The sequence below is a fragment of the Oryzias latipes genome, chromosome 24 (assembly GCF_002234675.1).
Source record: "Oryzias latipes chromosome 24, ASM223467v1".
NCBI classification, from domain to species: Eukaryota; Metazoa; Chordata; class Actinopteri; order Beloniformes; family Adrianichthyidae; genus Oryzias; species Oryzias latipes.
In genome coordinates this window covers 1,024,294-1,046,663 of record NC_019882.2, presented here as the reverse complement: position 1 = coordinate 1,046,663, position 22,370 = coordinate 1,024,294, and the positions used below count along the sequence as shown (strand labels likewise).

The following is a 22,370-nucleotide window of genomic DNA, read 5'->3' as shown; positions in this document are numbered from 1 at the left end:
GGTTCTGGTGGTTCTCTTCCTATAGGGTTCTGGTGGTTCTCTTCCTACAGGGTTCTGGTTCTCATCCTGCAGGGTTCTGGTGGTTCTCCTCTGGGTTCTGGTTCTCCTCCGGCAGGGTTCTGGTGGTTCTCCTCCGGCAGTGTTCTGGTGGTTCTCCCACACAGGTCCGGTCTCCAGCCGTCCCGCTGACTCAGCAGCTTTTCCTTCTCCGACACAAATAGTCTTTAATCCCGTGAGGAGCTTTGTCTGAACCGCCAGCTTCAGCAGTAACGCCTGCAGGATTGAGCTCCCTGCCGCCTGGCTGTGGGTCAGAACCGGGTCATATCAAACATGTTTCTCCCAGAACTCTGCAGGTTTCTGAAAGAAAAGACTTTAAAATAAAGCAGAATGCGTTCATTTGTAGTCCTTTTTACTGAATGCATGTGACGTTTGAAAGTCATTTGAAAAACTAGAATGAAAAATCCAAAATTCTTGGACTTCATTTGCTGTTTTCTCTGTTTTTCTTCTTTTGTTGCTCAGTTCAGAAACACCATCATGTTAACACAACATCCTGATGAAAGGGCTTCACTCCAGCTCTATGCCAGATGTAGGTTCTGACAGCTTTCAAACGTTCAACAAGCAGCAACACTAAACATGACTTAACATTCTACTTTGGAGATGACCTCTGACCTCTGTGTGCTGCTGTGACCAGAACTCTGCAAAGAACCCCTGGTTCCTGGTGGACCTTTTGTCCTGATCTCAAATATGTTTTTGATTTTTTTTTTTTAATTGATCCCATAAAGTTTGAGACTGATTTAGAGAAAACTGTGTTTAAGTTGATTTAGGCCAAGCTGTACAAACTGAATGAAGTTTTTAAAGAAACTTTTTCGTAGTCTGTTTCTGTTTAATGCTTAGATAGAAAATCCATCAAACTTTTTGGTTGGACACGAATGCAGGATTACAGGAAGGCGTTCTTTTTCTGCAGATTAGACCTAAAGTAGGACAGGCGGGGGTGCTGAGTGCTGCCTGCTGAACATTTTCATGTCGGAGCTGAGCTGCTGCTGATGACTGTGAGGTCGTGTCCTCACATCCACTCCAGAAGGTCAGAGGTCAGGAACTGATGACAACATCAACAGACATGTTTTATTTAATATCAATTATGTATTATTGTATGTATTATGTAAAATAGACAAAACTCTATTTTAGGAATCAGCATAGGGCATGCAGATTAATTGTCTAAAATATGTGCAGATTATTTTTGTTAGAAAAATCATGACTATGATTAAAAATAACTATATCAGAAAAATTAGACATAACACTGTTTTAGAAATCTTTATAGCATGTGCAGATCAAGTATCAAACATATGCGCAGATTATTTTTTCAGTAGAAGAATCAAATCACTCAAAAAAGTGCGTAATTTCTTTTCAGAAATGGAAACTTAATGCTTCCTGTAGTTCTACATTTTCTCCGCTAGATGGAGACAGCACACCAAATTTATGACTATCAGGGCCACAAAAAGTAATATTACGAGATTTAAAGTCGTAAATTTAAGACTTTCCCCCCAAGTCATCGTAAATTTTCTACTCTTTTCTCAAGATTTAACGTCGTAAATGTACAAGATTAAAGTCGGAGTGAGTCTACAGTCCATCGAGTGAAGGCCGCGCAGCCGCAGAGCAGACCGACCAAACAGTTCGGTAAAGTCAGAAAGATCTTCACAGATTCGGACTTCCGGCCTCAATAACTCTTCTGATAAACGTTCAAATGTGACAGCAAGTATCTCAATCCCTTTGTATTAACCCAGAGAGTGAACTACAAACGCATTTCAAAAGAAAGAAGATGTTTTTTGCCTTTTGATAAGAATTGTTCTCTTCGAGGTGTGAATGCAGACATGCAGCGAGCTGGCTGCCAAGGGACCGTCAACAAGTTTTTTATGTCTTAGAGTGCCTGATGTCAACAGATTTCTCTGTCTTTGTTAGTACAGCCCATCAGAAATTATGAACCCAATGCACCACTGCTGTACCTTTCAATTTGGGTTTGGGTTACGTTTTTCTCATAAATGTAGGACTTTAATTTACAGTTTGTGAACTGGCACAAATATGTCCTAGTTAAGAAACAGAAACAGGAATTTTACTTGGCAAATGGACAGTCATAAACACATAGGAGTTTAAATGGTACAGAAGGCATCACGGTTAAGGCGTGTATAGTGTACACCTGTCAGGTCATTGCGCACATGTGTCCATTTAAAATCTATATTTCTCTTAATCATGTCCGTGGAAGGGGATGTAGCTCAGTGGTAGAGCGCATGCTTTGCATGTATGAGGCCCCGGGTTCAATCCCCGGCATCTCCATGGATCGTTTTTTCTTTAACACGGTAAATCCATGTTGCTCTCGTACTTGTTGCACTTTTGAACTCCGCGATAGATCATACTTTTTTATTTTACTCGCGGATTACCATATCACCGTTTTTTTCTTGGCACTTTTAGCTCTTGTTCCTCGTTTTAGCATTAAACACGGGTGCAACAGTATCGTGCAACCGTTTGACATTCTTAAGATTTCATGTTGCGTTAAATTACGACTTCTTTTGCTTTTGGTATAAATAAATAATAAAAACTGACCATTATGAAAAAAAGGAAATCCCATTTCCAGGTAGTCTGCTGGGAGATGTTTATTTTTTCCAACGGACCCAAATGCACCAGGATTCCCCGCCCCCCCCCAACGGTAACCAAGGAGACGGGCGTCATGCTCCCTCGATGCTAACGGATTGAAAAGGTTTCTTCAAGCGTCATTTAGACACAAAAATGATTTTGAAGCACATTAAGACGCTTTTACCACCGCAGGTGAGTTTTCGGCAGTCTTTATGGTCGCTTTGGTGAGCTGGGTTGCTGTAAGGACTCATATTTCGACGTTTGGGTTGTTGTAAATTAGACTCGAGAAATGTTGAGTCCTCGCGCTGGTTTAGCTCTCTGAAGTCTCGGTTAAGCGTTTTTAAACGTCTGAACTGATGAGACGAGCTTCGCCCGGTCCCTCAGTCTGTCGGAGCAGCCCTAGTTGTTTTTTGTGCATCTCGCAGGAAAAGGTGGCGAAGCTGCCGTGCTTGGCGTGGGCTCCGAACAACAACAAGGTGGCCGTGTGCACCCCCGACAGGGTGGTGCTGCTGTACGACGAGCAGGGGGAGAGGAGGGACAAGTTCTCCACCAAACCGGTGGACCCCAAGGTGAGACACGTCCCGCCGGCGTGGGAAACCCCCCCGAAAAAACGGTTAATCTGTGAGGTCATTCATGACGTCACTGTCTGTACTGTTAGGGTTCACAGAGAGACTAGTGTGTTGCTCCTTTATCTACAGTTTATTTGAATCGATCTTTATTTATACAGCAGTTAACAACAATATGGAGTTCATTCGTCTCAATATTCAGAAATGCACACACGTTTCATCTGATTCACACACGTTTCACACATGCGCAATAGGTGTTTCTCACGAATGTGCACGCTGTTTCACAAAAACACAATAAATGTTTCAGAATCACAATAGGTTGTGAATCAAAGCGTGTGTGTTTGTAAAACAGTTTGTGTGCAGTTCTAATTATTGAGGCTGAATTAATTCCATAACACCTTCGGCGTTGTTGTGACTTTATATGATGTTGCTCCGAGTTACCTTTTCAGTAAAAATGGGCTAGAAGGAAAACAAAAAATGTAGCAAATTAAGATAAAATATTTAAAAACAACACTTCAAAACTACACCAGGCAGTTAAATAGACAAGACAAAATAATTTTAAAAAATTAATAAAACAATTAGAAAAAATATATAACTCAGAATTAAAGACCCACTCCGAGGAAAATTTAATTTTTAGTTCTTTTTTTTTGTTCACGTGGCATTTTTTTGAAGATGGACAACATTTATACCTAATCTAGGCTCATAACTGTATTTCTGACTATTTCTTTATTTCACTTTTTGTGAGTCAGCATCAGATGAAAAAATGTATTCTAAAAAAGATTGTATTTGTGATGTAGAGGCAACAATGGGCGGGGCCTCAAGCTCCCTGCTCCGCCCCATTCTGATTTATTCACTGTCAGACAAATAGATCCATGAACGTCTTTGTTTTCCTGGTCTGATCTGGAATCTGGATCAGAACTGCACGGATGGGTCTGAGGCGCTGTAAGCTAGCAGGGCAGACTGTAAACGGGTAGATGATGGGAAGTGGGGGCAGAGTTGCTCCATGCCAGCAGTCAGAGGTGAATTTCTGATGAACTCCTGCTGCTCTGCAGGTTTGTAGATTTTGGCTAAAAACAGCATCATCATAATTAAAAGAGCACTGGGAGCGCCGTGAGCATGGACCAGACTGGAGGGGGCCGGTCTGAAAACAGCTGAATGTAACCTCCTCACCATCATTCCTGCATGTTTATGAAGCCCCTCTAACTGGGGGGCTTTCCTGGTCTTTCTGCCGGCCCTGATAATAACCTGCTGGTGTAGTTTGCGTTCCTGCAGTGAACTTTTCAAATGTCCCGTTTTGTCAGTATGGGAAGGACAGCTACGCCGTCACAGCCATGGCGTTCTCCCCAGACTCCACCAAAATCGCCATCGGCCAGTCCGACAACATCATCTTCGTCTACAAGATCGGGGAGGATTGGTACGAGCCGCGGTGTCCGCCCTGCTGTCGTTTGCTGCTCGTCTGGTGGTGACGGCTGTCTGTGTCTTTCACAGGGGAGACAAGAAGACCATCTGCAACAAGTTTGTTCAAACGGTAAGAAGAGACGCTGAAACCAGAACCCAATCGTCTTCAAGCTGCACTTCTGATCCACTTTGCAGAACTTTAGTGAGGAAGAGTGCATCACTTTAGTCTGGCAGAGGCTGTAAGGGTCCAAGCTGATCAGAACCACAGAGTTTTGGTTTCTCTGGTTAAATTGCAGGTGATCGAATCTGGTCCAGGATGGTAGTGTTGCATTAGTGGGTGGTGTCACATGGGGGAGGGGTTGACCACTGCATGCTGGGAAAACTGCTTTGGGTGGTTCTTTTAGCAGGACACAGAGCAGGCGAGTGCAGCAGCGGCGAGGACCGTTCCGTGCAGCCATGGTGAGTCTCCTCCCTGAAGTCTCTGTCCCGCCTTTATTCGCAGACCTTCGTGACCTGCCTGCTTTGGCCCGAGGAGCACAGCATCGTTTACGGGCTGGCTGACGGGCGGGTAGGTCGCCACAACATCCTTAACAAACCATCCTCATGTGGAAGACACACATTTATTTACTACGATGAAGAAGCTTTGAAGTGATGGCGTGAAGTTTCAGTTTAGGAAATAAAACATTTCCAGAGTAAAACGCTCTTTTCCTCAGGTGCGTCTTGCTGACACCCTCACCAACAAATCCTCCACCATCTACAACACGGAGTCCTTCGTGGTCTCTCTGACCTCCAGGTAAGCGCCGCGCTCACGCTCGTGGCCCCCGGGGGCTTCAGCTCGGTCATCTCCGCTGTGTATCAGTGTCTCCGGTAGCGGCGTCCTGTCGGGGCATCACGATGGCACCATTGTCCGCTACTTCCTGAGCGACGACGGGTCCAGAGAATCTCAGGTACAGACTCCACCCGGGATCCTCTGAAGGTCTTGGTTCTGGTCCCACAGAGGTGACTGTGTTTCAGGGGCAGCTGGTGAGGCACCCGGGCCCCCCCTACGCGCTGGCCTGGGGCACAGACAGCTTCCTGGTGGGCAGCTGTGACAAGAAGGTGGTGGTTTACGACCGAGAGGGTCAGGTCCTACAGACCTTCGACTACAGCAGAGACCCGTCGGAGAAGATGTTCCACGTGGCGGCGGCCAGCCCCAGCGGGCACACGGTGGTGCTGGGCAGCCATGACCGGTCAGTGTGTGTGTGTGGGGGGGTCTCCACTGAACTCTACCTCAGAGACGTGTTCAGACCGACCGTCTGTCTGCGTCCAGGCTGCGGGTGTTCAACTGGGTTCCCAGCAGAGGCATGTGGGACGAAGCCAAGCCTAAAGAGATCTCCAACCTTCACAGCATCACCAGTCTGGCGTGGAGGAGGGACGGCTCGCGCCTTTGCGCCGTAACTACTTCCTGCTCCTCAGACCGACGTGGATTCAAACTCTGCTCTCATTTCTCTGCTGTCCGTTCTGTGCTGACAGGGAACCATGTGTGGGGGGGCGGAGATGTTCGACTGCTACCGGAGGAGAATCAACTTCAAGAAGAAATTTGAGATCACCTACGTCAGCCTGAGCCAGGTACCCAACATGCCTGGCTGTCCACTATCTAAGTCTTTTGGGGCTTTGTCTCAAACCACTGCACCACCACGCAGCCCAGATCATGACACTTCCTCCGCAGGCTGCAGGCCTTTTGGGTTATCACAGACGTGAGGGATTTGTTTGCCTTCTGTCTGCAGGTGATTGTCAGGAACTACTCCACAGGAACACGGGTGGTGCTCAGCTCCTACTACGACTACGAGATGGGGGAGGTGAGAATCATGGGGAAGGACCGCTTCCTGGTGGCCCGCACCTCGGACTCCATCCTGCTGGGAGACCTGATGACCAACAGGCTGAGCGAGGTCATCCCACAGCCATTCCATGTCCCACCGCTCACGTTCCCATTCAGGGGGATTCACTCTTCCCGTTTGATGCCCTTCCAGGTTCCTTGGTCTGGTTCCGGAGGAAACGAGAAGTTCTTCTTTGACAACGAAAAAGTAAACTGACTTTTTTTTCGGTTAAACAAAAGTGAAATGTTTTTTCTGCTTCGTTTTACAAGAGAAAGTCTTTTTTTTTTAGGTCTGCATGATCTTTAACGTCGGCGAGCTGAGCCTGGTGGAGTACAGCAGCAACGGCGTCCTGGGCTCCGTCCGGACGGAGTTCATGAACCCCCACCTCATCAGGTCAGCAGCTCTGCAGGTCCGTCATGTCTGGAGCCAGCATGTAAAATCTTTGGAGTTTAAACCTTTCAGATAGTGAATTCTGAAGGATTTCTTTCCAACAGTCATCTTAAAAACTAGTTTGTGTGCTTGCAGCACCGACCACAAGGTGGCAGCATTGAGTCTGGTGTTAGATGCTGAAGTGTCTGAGAGCCTCATGGCAGCAGAGCAGCTGCAGAAGTTCCTGCAGGATGGACGTTACACAACCATCATTCTAAACTCCCTCTGTTTGTGTGTCCAGTGTGCGACTAAACGAGCGCAGTCGGTCAGGACTTGAAGACAACAAGAAGCTGGCATATCTGATCGACATGAAGACCATCGCTGTCGGTAGGAATTATTGTCACTTTGTTGTTCTGGCAGAGGAACCTGAATTCTGATGAATAAAGTCATTTCAGTGATGGAAACGTGGATGACAGATGTGTTTGGTAAAGAGAAGCTGCTATTCTCTTTACAGCTTTAAGTTCAGTGGACGAGAACTTCTGCTAAATTGTATGACCAAGAAGAAGTTCTGCTGCTGTGACTTTGTCAGCTGTTTCTTCAGAAGGACACGAATTTTTTCAGTTTCTCTGAGCTGAACGTCCTGCCGGCCTCTGAGGCAGACGAACATCTCCACATGACGGAATCAGCCTCTCTCACTGTGCTGCTGTAAACTCACCCCACCTCTCTTTGGATTCCACTACAGTGGACTTGCTCAAAGGCATCAACGTTGGAACCATCAACCACAACTCCAAGATTCTCTGGCTGGAGCTGAATGAAACCGGGCACCACCTGCTCTTCAGAGACCGGAAGCTGCAGGTGAAGGCAGGAGGAGCAGATCCACGTGTGCCGACAGACGGGTCCGTGTCCCAGAACACGTCTGCAGGAGGTCATGATGTAAAGGTCACCATAACCTCCTGCAGACGTCCTCCACCACAGCTGAAGCTGAAGCTGGCGGCCGGTCCAGGACGTCCCCAGCCTTCGCCCACCATAGCTCTGGCGGCCCCGTGACCCCGGAAGGAGTCAGATATTCAAGCATCATCTCTCTGTGGATGTTTAGCTCACATTCAAATATTTTTCCATCTTTACATTTTTATAAATATTTCAATTGGTTTTAATTGAGTCAATAATGGAAGTTAATGAAGAAGTTCCTCCAGTTTTTGGGTTGCAGACGCCTAAACTTTAAACTGCGGTGGAAGCGTGAGACAGTCGGCTTCCTGTGGGATGTTTGCTTTATTTATTGAAATACAGTTGATTGAAATGAAGACCCCGCCCCCCCTTTATGAGTGACAGTGTGAGTGAGGAGCTGCTGCCGACCTTTCCCTGTTTCACATGTTTAGCAGAAACAAACTCGGTTGAAAGACGGCGGTCAGGAGGAGGTGGATCTCACAGCTCCGTGTCTGAAGCTCCTGTTCAAATGCTTCCTCCTCAGCTCCACCTGTACGACATCAAGTCCTCGGCGAGGACCACCCTGCTGAGCTACTGCTCCTTCGCCCAGTGGGTGCCCGGCAGCGACGTGGTCGTGGCCCAGAGCGACAGGAACCTCTGCATCTGGTACAGCGTCGACAGTCCAGAGAGCGTCACCACCTTCCCCGTCAAGGTGAGACGGGATGGAGGCGTCTGCGTTTAAAAAATAAAAAAGAGCAGAAAATGATGGAAAAAATGGATCCAAACGGCTCTATGAAACCACCAGAGGGTTCTTCTGTCTTCTTAGGGAGACATTACTGAGTTGGAAAGGGCAGAGGGAAAAACCAACGTCCTGGTGAAGGAGGGGGCCAACATGGTGGCGTACACACTGGACGAAGGCCTCATCGAGTTTGGAACCGCCATCGATGACGGAGACTACATCAGGTGTGGAGACAGGCTGGAGCAGCACCAGCTTCCTGCAGCTCCTCTAGCATTTCCTCAGCTCTCTAAGGACAGCTGAGCGTCTAACCAACACCTCTTTGGTTCCTGGTTTGAACCCCTTGGAGCTGAAGCCCCATCAGCTCAGAAGAGAAAGCTATTGAGAAAAAGAAATGTGATCAAACTGGATCAATGGTGTCAATCACTTCATGAGCTTCTGTGGAGACTGAGAGATGGACGGGGGACGGATGACGGGGGACGGATGCTGACATCCGTCTGCCTGCATTCCTTCCCCGGCCAGAAGCTCATGAAGTGATGGACAACATTGATCAGCTGTTTTGAGATCAGTGTTGGAGTTCCTGTTGTTCTTCAGCATTAAAATGTTTTCTAACTTCACGCCGAAGAACTTAAAGCTGCGAGATCATCTCACCAAAAGCGCCAAAGCTCTTCAGGAGGAGCAGATAGAGATGAAACCTGGATGAGAGAGGGCGTAGCTGCAGAGACAAACTCCCTGTTACACCTGAATAAAGATGTAAAAGAATACACCATGGATGAAGGTCCTCCTCCTCTTCATCTGTTCCCCATGTAGCTGGTGCGATTTCGGTCTTCATGCAGCATTTGTGATGTCATCATTTAGGTCAAATCCACGCTGTCCTGCGTGAGGCTTCGGTTTCCTCTGAATAAGTGCATCACGTCGTGTCCCTCCTGTGGTGAGACACGGGGGGGGTCTGAGGAAGAGCCTGTAATGAGTTTCTGATCCGGGACGGCGGAGCTCCGTCAGGCCGCGTTCACTCTGTCCTTCAGCCTTCAGGAGTGAAACTGCAGCAGATGCTGATGCAGCGGCTCCAGCTTTATGATGTTTTTGCCTTTGGTCCTCAGAGCCATGGAGTTTCTGGAAACCATGGAGATGTCGGCAGAGATCGAGGCCATGTGGAAGACACTGAGCAAGCTGGCCCTGGGGGCTCAGCAGCTGCACATCGCAGAAAGGTGGAGCACACACCCACACCGCTCACCCGAGGAGAGGCAGGCCGAACGCCACACCTGAAGCCTTTACATCATCAAAGAAACCCGTCTGTCTGACAGAGCCGGACGCTGAGCATGTGCCCTCATGATCAGAGGCTGAATAACCCCCCCCACAGTGAAAGTTTAACTCTGAGGCCCGCATCAGTCTGACCTCCCCCTCAAACTTCCCCCTCATCAAAGTCAGTCTTCCGTGTTTCATCCTCTTCATCATTTTTTCATCTGATAGAGACGCTGCAGATTGAAATTCTCTGTCATCAATAATTCACTAATGCAGCTCCCATCCTGAAATGTGGGAAAGATTCGTTTGTCTTAATGAGGGACTCAGAAACTTTGAATTGAAAGAGTTCAGAGTAAAACATCCAGACGGTCTTCAGCTTCTGATGAAGGTCTTTGAGGTTTTGCTCACTCGCTCTCCGCTGTACTCTGCATCTCGTCTCGCAGGTGTTTTGCCGCTCTGGGAGACGTCTCTATGGTCCGATTTCTCCGACAAACCAGCGACGTGGCAGACAAAGTTTCCCAGGAATCCGTACGTACCCCTATGAGCGCTCGGGACACGCCACCCGTGGTCACGTGACCTGCAGACTTCAGTTTGGATGGAGTCAGCCGTTCCGTTCATCTGCAGGATTGTTCTAGTTGTTGGTTGGAAGAACAGATAGAAATGAAAGCAGTCTGAGCTAAACCAATGGACAAACATGAAGGATTTTTCATTCCTGGAAAATCAAATCCATCATGTTCCAAAGGTATTGGTTCACCTGCCTCGACTCACTTATGAGCTGAAATGTCGTCCCATTTCTAACCCGTAGAGTTCAGTGTGATGTGGCTCCACCTTTGCAGCTGTTCCAGCTTGAACTCTTCTGAAAGGCTGTCCACAAGGTTCAGGAGTGTTTGTAGGAGTTTCTGACCTTTCTTCCAGAAGGTCATTGGTGAGGTCACACACTGATGTTGGTGGAGAAGGCCTGGCTCTCAGTCTCTGCTGTAATTCATCCCAAAGGTGTTCTATGGGGTTCAGGTCAGGACTCTGTCCAGTTCATCACACCAGACTTTGTCCTCCATGTCTTCATGGACCTTTGACCTTTGGTCACTGCTGCAAAGTCATGTGGGATGAGGAAGCGGCCGCTCCAAACTGTTCCCTCAAGGTTTAGAGCATGGAATTGTCCGGAATGTTTTGGTATCCTGAAGCATTCAGAGTTCCTTTCACTGGAACTAAGGCCGCATTTACTCTGCATGGTTCATGTGACCCAATTCCCATTTTTTCCTCTCATGTGGCACAGATCAGATATGACCGGTAAACGTGGAAGCAGGACAAAAGCGCATGGATTCTGATTTTCTCAGATCGGATTCAGGCCTCATTCATATGTGGAAATAAATCGGATATGAATCGGATACGTGCATTAGCGTGTGCCATGTAGAAGACAAATCGGATATTCTCCAGTAAATGCGAGTCGTACGTCAGTGATGTCAACTCAGGACACCACCAACTGAGATCACATGACTTAATAAGGTGCTTTTGTGCTGATTTTGCTGTTGGAGGACAGCTGGAGCCCCATCAGCTGTTACCTTTCAGCCTCAGGCTTCAGACCGTAGTCGGAAACCGCTGTTATTTCCGGTCCGGTCCCGGTCGGGACACAAACGGTAACTTATCAAGCGGGACACCGTTGCTCTGGAACAGGCTAGAAGCCGTTTATTTCTTTGCTTGGATCTTACTGTTAGCACAACGTCTGCAAACACTTCCTCATTCAAAACATAAGCCGGCCGAGCAGCCCTCCTGTTTCCTGTCCCACGCATCCCCTCAGGAGCGCCCAAGGCAACGCCTCCTTCCGTCGCTGCGTTGCCTCCATGACAACCACAGTCACACAAAAGAAACGCAACAAAAAGGGGGGGGTTTCGCCATGCTAAACGTTTGCCGTTTGGACCAACGCACATCTTCTAATAGGGGTTTTATTACTGTTATTATTATTATTAAGGGCCTGCTCGCACATAATTTTTTTAATACGTGCGGTCAGTGCTCAAATGCTGCTACGTTATGTCGTCCTGAGAACGTCTACGTTTGATAGTTTCAGCATTGTATAGTGTGAATGCAAAAATCGGATACGGGTCACTTTTAAAAGATGATGTAAGCGGGTCTTCAAAACAATCGGATATAGTCAGAAAATCGGATTTGGGCATCAAGACCTGCAGTGTAAATGCAGCATTAGAAACCAAGCCCAATTACTGAATAACAAGCCCACACCATGATTCTTCCTCCCCCAAATCTAACACTCGGTACAATGCAGTCCCAAATGTACCGTTGTCCTGGCAACCTCCAAACCCAGACTCGTCCATCAGATTACCAGATGGAAAATCATGTTTCATCTCTCCAGAGAAGGCGTCTCACTGCTTTGGCGTCCAGTGGCGGCGTGCTTTCCACTGCTGCATTGACGCTTTGCATTCACTTGGTGATGTGTGTTTGGATGCAGCTGCTCGGCCATAGAAAACCATTCCATGAAGCTCTCTACGTGCTGGACCTGGACTAATCTGAAGGTCACATGACGTCTGGAGCTCTGTAACAACTGACTGCAGAAAGGCGGTGACCTCTTTGACCTTCAGCATCCTCTGACCCCTCTCCATCAGTTTAGTGGTCGACCACTTGGAGGCTGAGCTGCTGTTGTTCCCAAACTCTTCCATTGTTCTGATAGAGCTGACTGTGGAAGATTTAGGACATTTCACCTCTGGATGTGTTGTCCGTGGCGTCCTGTGACGGTTCCACGCTGGAATTCACTGAGAGCGGAACATTCTTTAACAAATGTTTGTAGAAACAGTCTGAATGTCTGACTGATGATTTTATACACCTGTGGTCAGGCCAGGTGATGAGGACACCTGATTCTGATCATCTGGATGGATGAGCCAATACTTTGGATAACATAGTGTATGTAAACATGTTTTCCCCTGCAGTGTCATGAACACGCGTGTGCTTGAATCTGTCCTCTCCAGGGTGAAGACGGAGCATCTCATTACAAAGTTCAGGCCCGTCTGGCCACGCTGGACAAGAACTTTAAACTGGCAGAAATGCACTTTGTGGAGCGTGTGGGTAACGCTCTTTATTCAGACTGCACCTGAACACACCATCACTTCAGCAGCAGGTAAATGTGACTTATCCCACCTGTGTGTGACGTTTCACCTGCAGGGGGCGTTGGATGAAGCCATAGAGACCTACAAACGTCTCCACATGTGGGACGACGCCATCGCTCTGGCTGAAGCGAAGGTAGACGTGAACGTCCTGCAGTAGACGGGTTTCACACAGAACATTACATCGGGTTCATTCTACTCACTTTGGGACACAAACTGGTGTTTAGGGTTTGAGTCCCAAACGTCTTTGTCAGGATTGTAAAAAACAGCCTGAAGGAGAACGCTCACATCCCAGCAGTTTTAACCATTTCTGGTACATTTTCTGTACAAGTTTAAGCCTTCAATGCCACCCCCCACCCCACCCCCCACCTGCAGGGCTACCCAGAGCTGGACCGCCTGCGGGCGAGCCATTACCAGTGGCTGCTGAAGACCGGCCAGCAGAACGAAGCTGGGGAAGTGAAGGAGAGACAGGGAGACTTCCACGCCGCCATCGGCCACTACCTGAAGGCGGGACTGCCCACCAAAGCCGCCCGCGTGGCCATCAGCCGCCCAGAGATCAGCCGCAGCGCCGAAACCGTGGAGGCCATCGCCGCCAGCCTCGTCAAGGGGGAGTTTTACGAGAGAGTGAGTCAGACGTTGTGGTCAGAAAAGGGTCCAATCCTGGTCCCCCAGATCCACCCCCCTGACTTTTTTCCAGCTCTCTCTGCTGATTGGCTGACTCAGGTGTCTCCTGAACACACCTGATCCAGGTAATGAGCTGGAAGAAGAGCAGATAGATCTGAGGATCTGGATTGGGCATCTCTGGTTTAGGAAATACAACAGTGTTGGTTCTGTGGCAGCATGAAACCCTGTCCCGATCTGTCCAGGTGGGAGACCTGTATGAGAAGAGCGGGAACCAGCTCAGGGCTCTGGAGTGGTACCGAAAAGGCGGAGCCTACGCCAAAGGTGAAGCGTGATGCTCCATGCATCCTCTTCTCTAGGGGCAGGAATCCACTGGTTTCAGGTTTGACCCGGTCCAAAAGCCTTCATGAGAGGCCGAAGCGGAGCTTCCTCTGTGGATCCTGGGGGCGGGGGTTGAGCCGGAACAGGATGGAGTGGGTGTAGATGGATGCGAGCTGCTGGGCAGCAGGCCGATGGGCTGAGCGTCAGCGTCCAGTCCGGCCGAGCAGAGATAACGTTTCTCCTTCCTGCAGCGGTGGAGCTGGCTCGCGCGGCCTTTCCTGCTGAGGTGGTGAAACTGGAGAACGCCTGGGGAGACCACCTCGTCCAGCTGAAACAGATGGACGCCGCCATCAACCACTTCATCGAGGCGGGGTAAGAGGGGATGGAGAGGAGGAAACGTGACACACAAGGAACCAAACGCTGTGTCCTGACGGCTGGACGTTCAAAACGATTCTTCACGTCAGAATGACCAGACCAGGTTTCCTGGAACCTTTGGACCTCATGCTGAGAACCTGCGTTCTGTCCTCCTTTCAGCTACTCCCTCAAAGCCATCGAGGCGGCCATCGCCGCCCGCCAGTGGAAGAAGGCCGTCCACATCCTGGACATACAGGACGACCCATCCACCGCCAAGTACTACATAAAGATCGCTCAGCATTACGCCTCCATACGCGACTATGAGGTGACGAGACGTCTGCATGTTTGACCTCTGACCTAACGCCGCCCTCTGATTTCTGATTTAGTAAAGCTTTTTTCTTGTCCACATGTTTTCATTTGATTTTATAAGTCTTATTAACAATTAATTTGATTGATTTTGATTGTACTTGTGGGATGCGTATGTGTTGTTTTTATTTATTTATTTATTTATTATTAGTATTATTTTTACTATGTTTACTATTTTAACTACTATTTGTTATCTTACTAATATCTATTTTGTTATGGAAGCACATTGAGATGTAGCAGCAAACGTGCCATAGAAATAAAGTTGAATTGAATTTCTGAGGAGAATCTACAGAAACCTCTGACATCTGAACCCCTCCGGTCAAAACTCTCACCGCCATTAAACCCAAATCTTTCTGTGTTTGTGGAAAAGGTTAAATGTGGCTAAAAAGCCTGCAGATGAGGACTGATGGCGTTTCCGGACTGTGCTCCGTCTGAGGAGCAAACGCGTCCACACCTGAGCTTTAAAAAGCACAGGTTCCTGCAGGAAACTCCCTGCAGACATTAAAGGAGGAGGACGCTTTTTATTCAGAAAAACTCTGTACTTTCTTCTTTTTTGACCTTTTGTGAAGTGAACTGGCATGAAATGACAGAAAACACGTGCTTTATTTCTGATAAAAATGCCCTTTTGACCTTCAGATGGCAGAACAACTCTTCGTGAAAGGAGGCCGCGTCCGGGACGCCATTGAGATGTACACGACGGCGGGACGCTGGGAGGAGGTCCACAAGGTTTGTGTCTGACGTCAGTTCCTGCAGTCGCTCCGCTCCTGTCTTCTGACGTGTCGGGTCTCCAGCTGGCGGTCACCTGCATGACGGAGGAGGAGGTCGCGGCTCTGTACGTGGGCAGGGCGCAGGAGATGGAGCGGGACGGGAGATTCAGGGAGGCCGAGAGGTGATCCGCTTCCCGCAGGCACACCTGCACGCCACACCCCCCCCTCACAGAAATCTCCTGTTTTCAGGCTGCTGACGACTGTGAAGCAGATCGACCTCGCTATCGCCATGTACAAGAAGAACCAGATGTTTGACCAGGTCATTCGCCTCGTGGCCAAACATTACCCAGACCTGCTGACCGAGACGCATCTTCACCTCGCCAAGGTGAGACGCCACGAATGAAAAAGCTCCCCGTGAACCGAACAGAAACGCTGGTCCCATCTTAACCCTGGACGACCCCAGAACCACGTCCTACTGGGCTTTTAAGGTTACCATGACTTTCGGTTTGTTTCTTCACTTTCAGCAACTCAAGCATCAATGAATGAAATCCAATTTTACGACTGAAATGGAAACGTGGTTCTCCAGCGGTCAAGACATCTGACGTCTTTAAACTTCTGTTTCTAAGCTTTAGTCTTTATATATTTCAGCGAACGTGTTGGATTTTTTGGAGTTCTTTTTTTGAAGTTGAGTCACTGGACTCAAAATCTTCTTCCCTGAAACTTTTGCCAAGTGGGGAAACGTTTGAAGGAAAAAGATTTGAAGTCCAGCGGCTGTGACTCCACTTCAAGACGACCAACGAGAACCTTCACCTTGTTTGTATTTCAGTAAATTTGGCAGAGAAATGGTTCCTTTTATTCTGATGTTTCCTCAAAATCTGCATCTTTGTTTCCACTCTGAGAGACGGCAGAACTTATTTCAGTCTGAACCCCGGGGTTCACATCCACACCCCTCCCCACGTTGATGGTTTTGTGATTGAACCTGCTGCGTGACCTTCTCTTCTGACAGGAGTTGGAGGCGGAGCTGAGGTTTTCGGAGGCGGAGTTTCACTTCATGGAGGCAGAAGACTGGAAGTCTGCTGTCCAGATGTACAGAGCCAAAAACATGTGGGAGGATGCATACAGGGTAGGACGTCCTTTAACCAGGAGCAGCCTCTGAGCACTGCTCGCCCCTGCCACCTCCTTTTGACCTGGCCATGCTGGCTGATTGGCTGCTACATGCCCCTCGCTCTTCCCTTCTGCCCCTGCCACCCCGGTCAGAGCTGCATGTGAAAATTGATTAAAAAAAATCTCAATACGGCTCCCCTTTCGTGAAAAAAGCTTCAATGGGAAAACCTTCAAGGACAGAATCTTGGAAATAAAATGGTGGGGGGAAGCCGGGGGAAAACCCAGGCATGCACGGGGAGAACATGCAAACAGTGGTGATTCTGTTGATGATGGCGATTCAGGTCCCCCCCCCCCGCCAGGACCTGAACCGGGGGCCTTCTTGCTGCTTCTAAGCACGGCGCCACCGTGCAGCCAGGAACCTTCCAGAAAGCTGTCTTTGACTCTAACCTGTTGGCTCAGGTGGCGAAGAAGCACGGGAGTGACGCTGCCCAGAAGGTGGTCTTCCTGTGGGCCCGGAGTCTGGGGGGGGAAGCTGCCGTCAAACTCCTCACCAAGTTTGGGCTCCTGGAGTTCGCCGTCGAGTTCTCAACCGAGAAATTGTGAGCGTAACGGCCCTGAGACGCCGAGCTTTGCTGTCAATGGATCCTGGTGAACATAACCAAAGTCTCGTCTGCAGCTACTTCGACTTCGCCTTCGAGCTGGTCCGCCTGTCCCACAAGGAGAAGCTTCCCGAGATCCACCTCAAGCACGCCATATACCTGGAAGACGAGGTAGACCTGTCTGATCGCTGGGAAATGTCAGCCTGGTTCTTTGAACAGAACGTTGACGTCCTTCATCTTCCAGGGAAAGTTTCCTGAAGCTGAAGTGGAGTTCATCCGAGCGGGAAAACCCAACGAGGCCGTGTTGATGTGAGTACAGGACAACTAAAGATCAAGTTTAGTTTGTAGAGGAGGAGGATGAGCCCTGATTAAAGGAAAGGAGACTTACTTAGGAAGAAAACCTGCCGTTGTTAGAAACCTTCTCCTGAGTTTCTCCCAATGCGGTTCAGGTTTTCCGGGGGTCTTTAGAGGTTAGAAGTTAGATGTTTCTCCAGGTCTGTGCTGGATTTGATGATGTCTACATACAACTGAACTGTTGTTAAACGTCACTAAGCCTGTGGAGAAGAAGGAGAAAACCCAAAAGCAGAGTCTCAGCTGTTTCTAGAGTTTGGTGGAAAAGCCACTGATCCTAACCTCATCCAGGTACGTCCACAACAAAGACTGGGCCAACGCAGAGCGGGTGGCCGAGAACCACGACCCCGACAGCGTGCCCGACGTTCTGGTGGGCCAAGCCAAGGTCAGCCTGGAGCAGAAGGACTTCCAGAAGGCTGAGGCGCTGCTGCTGCGGGCCCAGAGGCCCGAACTGGCCGTGACGTTCTACAAGGTAAGCCCACGCCGAGGCAGAAGCTAAGACAGGAAGGAGAACCTGGTCCATGTCCCAGCCCTGACCTGTTCTGACGTTGATCAGGATGCAGGCATGTGGAGCGACGCCATCCGCATCTGTAAGGAGTACCTCCCCAACAAGCTGGGCTTGCTGCAGGAGGAGTACGAGACGGAGACCTCCAGGAGAGGACTGCAGTAAGAACGGCCACGTTTAAGGCTTTTCAGAGCCGCTGCCAATGTGAAGTTCTGAATTAGTTTATCCAGAAGCTGGAGAAAAATGCATGTCAAGAGAGAAAAGACATTCTGTTTTAAACTGCTCACAAATATGGATGATTGGCAGAATAAAATAGTGCTTTTGTCGTTTTTTAGACAACTATCACAACAAACCCACATTCAGCATTTCTCCAAAAGAATCCTTTATGTTCAAAGAGAGACTTTGATGATTTATTAAACCAACTTTCTTTTAAACTAAAACTTCCTGAGAGCGGAGCTCGTTAGCGAGTGCAGCGGCAGCTCTCACCCCTCTGACATCAGAGGGAACAAACTGTCTCAGAATCCGAAAAATGAAAGTGTTCCTGTTTTAGGGGGCGTCTGTGGTTTGGACCTCGGCTCAGTCCGTGTTACTCTGACCGACACTGACAGGACATTCCATGTTTAAAACGAAAACGAGACTCTTTTATCCTGAGAATGAGCTCCTGCCGCCGTGTTTAAAGGGCTGCACGTCAAACTACAGAAACTGAAGAAACCTCTGTGCGTCAGGAGCACGACTGGAGGAGAGGCTGCGCCATGATCACCATGGTAACCAGGTGCTTACTGTTGCAGGGGGGGTGAGGGGCTGCTGGAGCAGGCCCGGGAGTGGGAGCAGTCGGGCGAATACTCCCGGGCCGTGGAGTGTTACCTAAAGGTGAAGGACGACGCCAACGCCGCCCTGATGGAGAAGTGCTGCATGAAGGTAACGCCCATATTCACTCACCGCCTCGGGTCAGATCACGCCTCACGCCGTCCTCCTTTATGAACGAGAAAAAGAGATGGAGATCAACCGCTTTGATCCAAATCTGAAACATTTTTCAAGAATCAACCTTTATCGCTCAACAGTGTCAAATGTCACTGGTTAGATGTCTCTTGTCAACGGCAGGTTTTCTTAGATGTCTTAGATGTCCTTTGGTTGGAGAAGGTCGTCTGCGGTCGTCTGCGGACGCCGGCAGACGGCGGCTGGTCCTCGGCGAGGGCAGCAGAGATGGGCTGGACTGGAATCTGCTGGAGGGTGGAGTCTCACAGGCCAATGGCTTTACACCCTGGGGATTGGGATGAACCCAGGAAAGCGTACTCGGTTTGAGGGCGGGGCCAGAGGTCACTCTCGTTTGTAAAACACTTGATCTCTTGGTGGTGTTTGAGGAAAACTCCGGCTAATCAGGATCAGGATCCTTCCTGCTGAGAGCTTCCATTTCATCAGGCTGAACGCTGCCAGCTTTACGTTTCAACAGAATGTGTCAGATCGATGACAGGAAGTCCTGCCCTTCATCAGTGAAGGGATGTTATCAACCAAAGCAAGAAACCCTGAAGAGTCATGTTATGAATATCAGTTCCCATGTTTCATCACGGCAGCTGTTGTTGGTGTCACTCTGCTTGTCTTTGCTAACAGAAGCTTGGAGCAGTTTTCAGGTTTTTACAGTCGATGATGTGAATCAAAAAGATTCAGCCTCGTGTCAAAGTACAGCGTGTACTAATGAGTACCAGGTCGCATGGAAACAAGTATTTTCCCTTTGGATTCAAAACGTCAAGACCAGTTCTCTATTTTACTACATTGAAGCAGAAAATTTTTTGGTGAGATAAAACACTAAGACTACTACAACTACCACTAATACTAAGAATACTGTTACAACTACCACTTATACTAAGAATACTGTTACAACTACCACTACTACCAAGAATACTATTGCAACTACCACTGATACCAAGAATACTATTACAACTACCTCTACTACCAAGAATACTATTGCAACTACCACTGATACCAAGAATACTATTACAACTACCACTTATACTAAGAATACTGTTACAACTACCACTACTACCAAGAATACTATTGCAACTACCACTGATACCAAGAATACTATTACAACTACCTCTACTACCAAGAATACTATTGCAACTACCACTGATACCAAGAATACTATTACAACTACCACTAAAACTAAGAATACTATTACAACTACCACTAAAACTAAGAATACTATTACAACTACCACTAATACTAAGAATACTATTTCAACTACCACTTATACTAAGAATACTGTTACAACTACCACTACTACCAAGAATACTATTGCAACTACCACTGATACCAAGAATACTATTACAACTACCTCTACTACCAAGAATACTATTGCAACTACCACTGATACCAAGAATACTATTACAACTACCACTAAAACTAAGAATACTATTACAACTACCAGTAATACCAATAATACTATTTCAACTACCACTTATACTAAGAATACTGTTACAACTACCACTACTACCAAGAATACTATTGCAACTACCACTGATACCAAGAATATTATTACAACTACCACTAATACTAAGAATACTATTGCAACTACCACTGATACCAAGAATACTATTGCAACTACCACTGATACCAAGAATACTACTACAACTACCATTAATACTAAGAATACTATTACAACTACCACTAAAACTAAGAATACTATTACAACTACCACTAATACCAATAATACTATTGCAACTACCACTACTACCAAGAATACTATTGAAACTACCACTGATACCAAGAATACTATTACAACTACCACTAAAACTAAGAATACTATTACAACTACCACTAATACTAAGAATACTATTACAACTACCACTGATACCAAGAATACTATTACAACTACCACTAAAACTAAGAATACTATTACAACTACCTCTAAAACTAAGAATACTATTACAGCTACCACTAAAACTAAGAATACTATTACAACTACCACTAAAACTAAGAATACTATTACAACTACCACTAAAACTAAGAATACTATTACAACTACCACTAAAACTAAGAATACTATTACAACTACCACTAAAACTAAGAATACTATTACAACTACCAAGAATACCAAGAATACTATTACAACTACCAAGAATACCAATAATACTATTACAACTACCACTACTACCAAGAATACTATTGCAACTACCACTGATACCAAGAATACTATTACAACTACCACTAAAACTAAGAATACTATTACAACTACAAGGAATACAAAGAATACTATTGCAACTACCACTGATACCAAGAATACTATTACAACTACCACTAAAACTAAGAATACTATTACAACTACCAAGAATACAAAGAATACTATTACAACTACCACTACTACCAAGAATACTGTTACAACTACCACTACTACCAAGAATACTATTGCAACTACCGCTGATACCAAGAATACTACGACAACTACCACTAATACTAAAAATACTACTACAACTACCACTAATACTAACACTATTACTAACACTTCTAATACTACTAACAGCTAATAATGCTACTAAAAATAGAATAGAATACCTTTATTGTCACTATACACATGTACAATTTGCATCACATGTGCACACAGAGAAATGAGAGTGACTAAAATGAATACAAATAATACTACTACTATCATTACTTCTAATACAATAACTACTACTAATAGTAGTAGTTATTGTAGTAGTAGTTAATAGTACTAGTAGTAATAGTAGTAGTAGTTAATAGTACTATTACTAATAGGAGTAATGTAGAGAGAGATGCTGTAGTATCGCGAGACTCAACGAGACCGGTGTGGCAACTCAGCTTGGCGGTGCGTAAGTAGCAGAACAAACATTTCATTATTATATCATTTTACTGCCATATCAATTAAGCTGGTAAACTAACATCTGTAAAAGTTGAATAAGCCTTTTGACAGCCTGGAGGACCTGGAGAATTATTTAGACGGCTGCTACAATACCGTCGTTATGGGGAAGACCAACACCACTACTCCTTCCTCCAAACGCGTCCGACCAGAAAGTTCTCCCGGAACTGCCTCCTCTCCAGGCAGTGGAATCAGTGACGCTTTAGATTCCATTGATAAAAAGCTCTCCAGCCTTGACGGCCGCTTGAATCTGTTGGAGATCCTCCATAGAGAGTTCCAAGGCCTGCGAGAGTCTCTGGAGTTCAGCCAGCAGCAGGTGCAGGAGCTCGCAGCGGAGAATCAGGCCCTCAGAGAAAGTGTCAAAACCCTGAGCAGTGACACCGCTCGCCTTTCTGAGGAGAACCGTTCGATCAAGGAAACCCTCCTGGATCTTCAGTCGAGGAGCATGAGGGACAATCTGGTGATCGCGGGGGTTCCAGAGGAGGCAGGAGAAGACCCGGAGGCGACGGTGAAACGCTTCATGGAAGCCCACCTGAAACTCCCCAAGGAGGAGGTGCAGAAGATCGCGTTCCAGAGGGTGCACCGGCTCGGAGGAAGAAGGTCCGACAACCAGCGTCCGCGACCGATTGTAGCCAAGTTTGACAACTACAAGCAAAAGGAGATGGTGAAGGGTCGCGGCCGGGAACTGAGGGGGACACATTTTAGTGTCAATGACCAGTTTCCGGTTGAGATCCTGCGGCGCCGAAAG

At 47.3% G+C, this 22,370-nt stretch overlaps 1 protein-coding gene and 1 non-coding gene across 2 annotated transcripts in view; both read left to right on the top strand.

Annotated features, from left to right (window-relative positions):
- The first annotated feature begins 2,256 nt into the window (after positions 1-2,256).
- On the top strand, positions 2,257-2,328 carry trnaa-ugc. Its single transcript has one exon. It is a non-coding gene; the product is annotated as a tRNA-Ala (tRNA).
- Positions 2,329-2,683: 355 nt separating this feature from the next.
- ift172 (intraflagellar transport 172) overlaps positions 2,684-22,370 on the top strand; it is a 32,913-nt gene continuing 13,226 nt past the window's right edge. Inside the window, exons 1-35 of the mRNA XM_004083309.4 lie at positions 2,684-2,817; positions 3,051-3,194; positions 4,493-4,605; positions 4,680-4,719; positions 5,092-5,157; positions 5,303-5,382; positions 5,449-5,536; positions 5,604-5,818; positions 5,899-6,022; positions 6,102-6,197; positions 6,356-6,517; positions 6,599-6,652; positions 6,735-6,838; positions 7,116-7,201; positions 7,557-7,669; positions 8,283-8,450; positions 8,565-8,701; positions 9,575-9,682; positions 10,160-10,244; positions 12,689-12,781; positions 12,882-12,959; positions 13,199-13,447; positions 13,690-13,768; positions 14,017-14,137; positions 14,300-14,444; positions 15,122-15,211; positions 15,277-15,374; positions 15,442-15,577; positions 16,199-16,315; positions 16,756-16,895; positions 16,973-17,066; positions 17,140-17,204; positions 17,538-17,718; positions 17,803-17,912; positions 18,540-18,669. Coding sequence (XP_004083357.1) covers positions 2,779-2,817; positions 3,051-3,194; positions 4,493-4,605; positions 4,680-4,719; positions 5,092-5,157; positions 5,303-5,382; positions 5,449-5,536; positions 5,604-5,818; positions 5,899-6,022; positions 6,102-6,197; positions 6,356-6,517; positions 6,599-6,652; positions 6,735-6,838; positions 7,116-7,201; positions 7,557-7,669; positions 8,283-8,450; positions 8,565-8,701; positions 9,575-9,682; positions 10,160-10,244; positions 12,689-12,781; positions 12,882-12,959; positions 13,199-13,447; positions 13,690-13,768; positions 14,017-14,137; positions 14,300-14,444; positions 15,122-15,211; positions 15,277-15,374; positions 15,442-15,577; positions 16,199-16,315; positions 16,756-16,895; positions 16,973-17,066; positions 17,140-17,204; positions 17,538-17,718; positions 17,803-17,912; positions 18,540-18,669 — 3,948 coding nt within the window. The 5' untranslated portion in view covers positions 2,684-2,778. The remainder of the gene's footprint in view (positions 2,818-3,050; positions 3,195-4,492; positions 4,606-4,679; positions 4,720-5,091; positions 5,158-5,302; positions 5,383-5,448; positions 5,537-5,603; positions 5,819-5,898; positions 6,023-6,101; positions 6,198-6,355; positions 6,518-6,598; positions 6,653-6,734; positions 6,839-7,115; positions 7,202-7,556; positions 7,670-8,282; positions 8,451-8,564; positions 8,702-9,574; positions 9,683-10,159; positions 10,245-12,688; positions 12,782-12,881; positions 12,960-13,198; positions 13,448-13,689; positions 13,769-14,016; positions 14,138-14,299; positions 14,445-15,121; positions 15,212-15,276; positions 15,375-15,441; positions 15,578-16,198; positions 16,316-16,755; positions 16,896-16,972; positions 17,067-17,139; positions 17,205-17,537; positions 17,719-17,802; positions 17,913-18,539; positions 18,670-22,370) is intronic.